The 1,951-nt window shown below is 48.5% G+C and overlaps 1 protein-coding gene across 1 annotated transcript in view; it reads right to left on the bottom strand.

Moving 5' to 3' along the window:
* Positions 1–1,951, bottom strand: part of MYH10 (myosin heavy chain 10) — a 108,003-nt gene that overhangs the window by 20,664 nt on the left and 85,388 nt on the right. Inside the window, exons 16-17 of the mRNA XM_018566978.1 lie at positions 674–788; positions 199–246 (exon numbers count right to left, since the gene is read on the bottom strand). Coding sequence (XP_018422480.1) covers positions 199–246; positions 674–788 — 163 coding nt within the window. The remainder of the gene's footprint in view (positions 1–198; positions 247–673; positions 789–1,951) is intronic.

The following is a 1,951-nucleotide window of genomic DNA, read 5'->3' as shown; positions in this document are numbered from 1 at the left end:
GTGTTAATGCTTTAGCCTGGTAAGGTTATTGTGCCTGGAGCCGGCCATTCATTTCTAGAGCAGCTGCACGACAGGCACCAAAGCACATCTAGGCTGACTGCGGATTCTGCCTACTCCACTGTATCTCCACTGCAAGCGTGCACGCTAGTCTAAAAGCTGCGCTCTACGTTGACTTCTAATCTATTAAAGACAAATCACCTCCACATATGTGGTCATAAAAGGAGGCTCTCTGTACAGTCTGTATGTCTAGGTTCAGCCGCAGTAATGAAGAAACAAAAGAGGTTGGATATAATCAGTACAGCACTGTTTCTGTTCTGCAAATCCCCAGCAGAGATAAATGTATTACAACACATGCTTGAAAGTGCTTCTGACATGCAACGTCCCTAGAGCAGCTTGTAGGCTGACTGACTTCAATGGAAGTAGGTTGCTTTTGAATTTCAGTGAAGCAGCTGCACATGGTCCGAAAGTAGGCCGCGCCTGGATTTCAGTGAAGCAGCTGAACTCCAAAAGAGCATGTGCAGACTCTGAGCATCAAGAGCAGTTCACCAGCCGCTGTGCTACATATTGCACTTGAGGGCCCTATGACAGATTTTTGCTTACACCAGAGCCATACAAAGGATGCAATTTTAATAAATCTGAAACAAGCTCACAAATGCATGAGGAGTTTTCTTACCATCTTTCCAGAGCTCGCCCACAAACTTGTCTGTGGACTGGTGAAGGAGGGTGGCCACATTGTCATTTAGAGGGTCCATGTTCTTCATCAGCCACTCGTCGGCCTTATAGTCCACCTGCAAGGAGAGATCGCAGACCTGTAACCGGCAATAACAAGCAGCCAGGACCTATTCCACCTGTTTAAGCTGTTTGCACACCACTGTCAGAGTCGGATCAGCCACAAGGCAAGAGCCAGGAGCCCGATGGATGTCCAGAGGGCCCAGCCACAACTTTAATGCTTCTGCAGTAAACCAGGGTGACAGTGAATTGCTAAAAACTGCATTCCTGGCTGTCACTTTGCAAGAGATGATGCAGTTATGAATGCACATGGAGCGGCTTCTGTGTGCCTAATGCAATCTAAAGCTGTGACCTTACCTAGGGCCCCATTCTACCTTAATAAGCCAGTTCAGAAGGGGTCCCTTACAGGGAGGTGACAGTATCAGGTGCATTTCTTATCTGTTCACGAAGGAGAAGCTTAAAAAGGAGAACTATGACATGAGTGATTTCCACTCACCTCATAGTTCTAGCCGACCTGTGACAATGAGATTGTCACAGGTCGGCTCAGTAGATCCGGAGGTGAGCGAACACATACCGGGTTCGCTCACCTCTCGATCCTGTCACGGCTGGATTCCCCTCTCCGATCTGCCAGCGCTGACTGGCGGAACAGACGGGGGAGGGTACAGCTGGCTCTTCCTCTAGATAGGCAGAGCCAGCTATCACTTACGCAGCTGGGCGGATCCCGACGTCCATGTCGGGATCCGCTCCGGCGTCTCAGTATACCGCGAGCTGTTGCTCGTGGTATACTGAGCCTAGGGTGACGGGAGGACGCTAGTTTGTGTCCTCTCGTTACCCTAAGGAGAACTATGGGAAAAAAACACTGACCCCATAGTTCTCCTTTAAAGTATAGCCATACTTTTGCAATAGTTGAACGAATGCACCGACAATAAAATAAAAAAAATGCATATTTCTTAAACTATTGCACTGAAGTCTGTAGAGCATTGTAACCACAATCAGTGGGTTGGGGTGCAATGTACTGCACTGTTTACCCTGAAGCCCCAGGTCTATACGGAGGTACAGACCTTTCGTTATGGGGCTGGGGGAAGTAAACAATGGACTATGAGTGTGCTGGCTCAATCTGGGAGTCCCTTTTTTTGCGGTTGCAGATGGGAGACTTCTATGTTCAATGTGATTCAGGAACATTGAAGGATATGGAGGGGGGGGGGGGGGGTGATATCCTGAT

This window comes from Nanorana parkeri, unplaced genomic scaffold, assembly GCF_000935625.1.
Source record: "Nanorana parkeri isolate BGI_ZX_2015 unplaced genomic scaffold, ASM93562v1 scaffold994, whole genome shotgun sequence".
Lineage (NCBI taxonomy): Eukaryota > Metazoa > Chordata > Amphibia > Anura > Dicroglossidae > Nanorana > Nanorana parkeri.
Note: the sequence above shows the minus strand (reverse complement) of the source record. Positions and strands in the feature narration are given on the sequence as shown.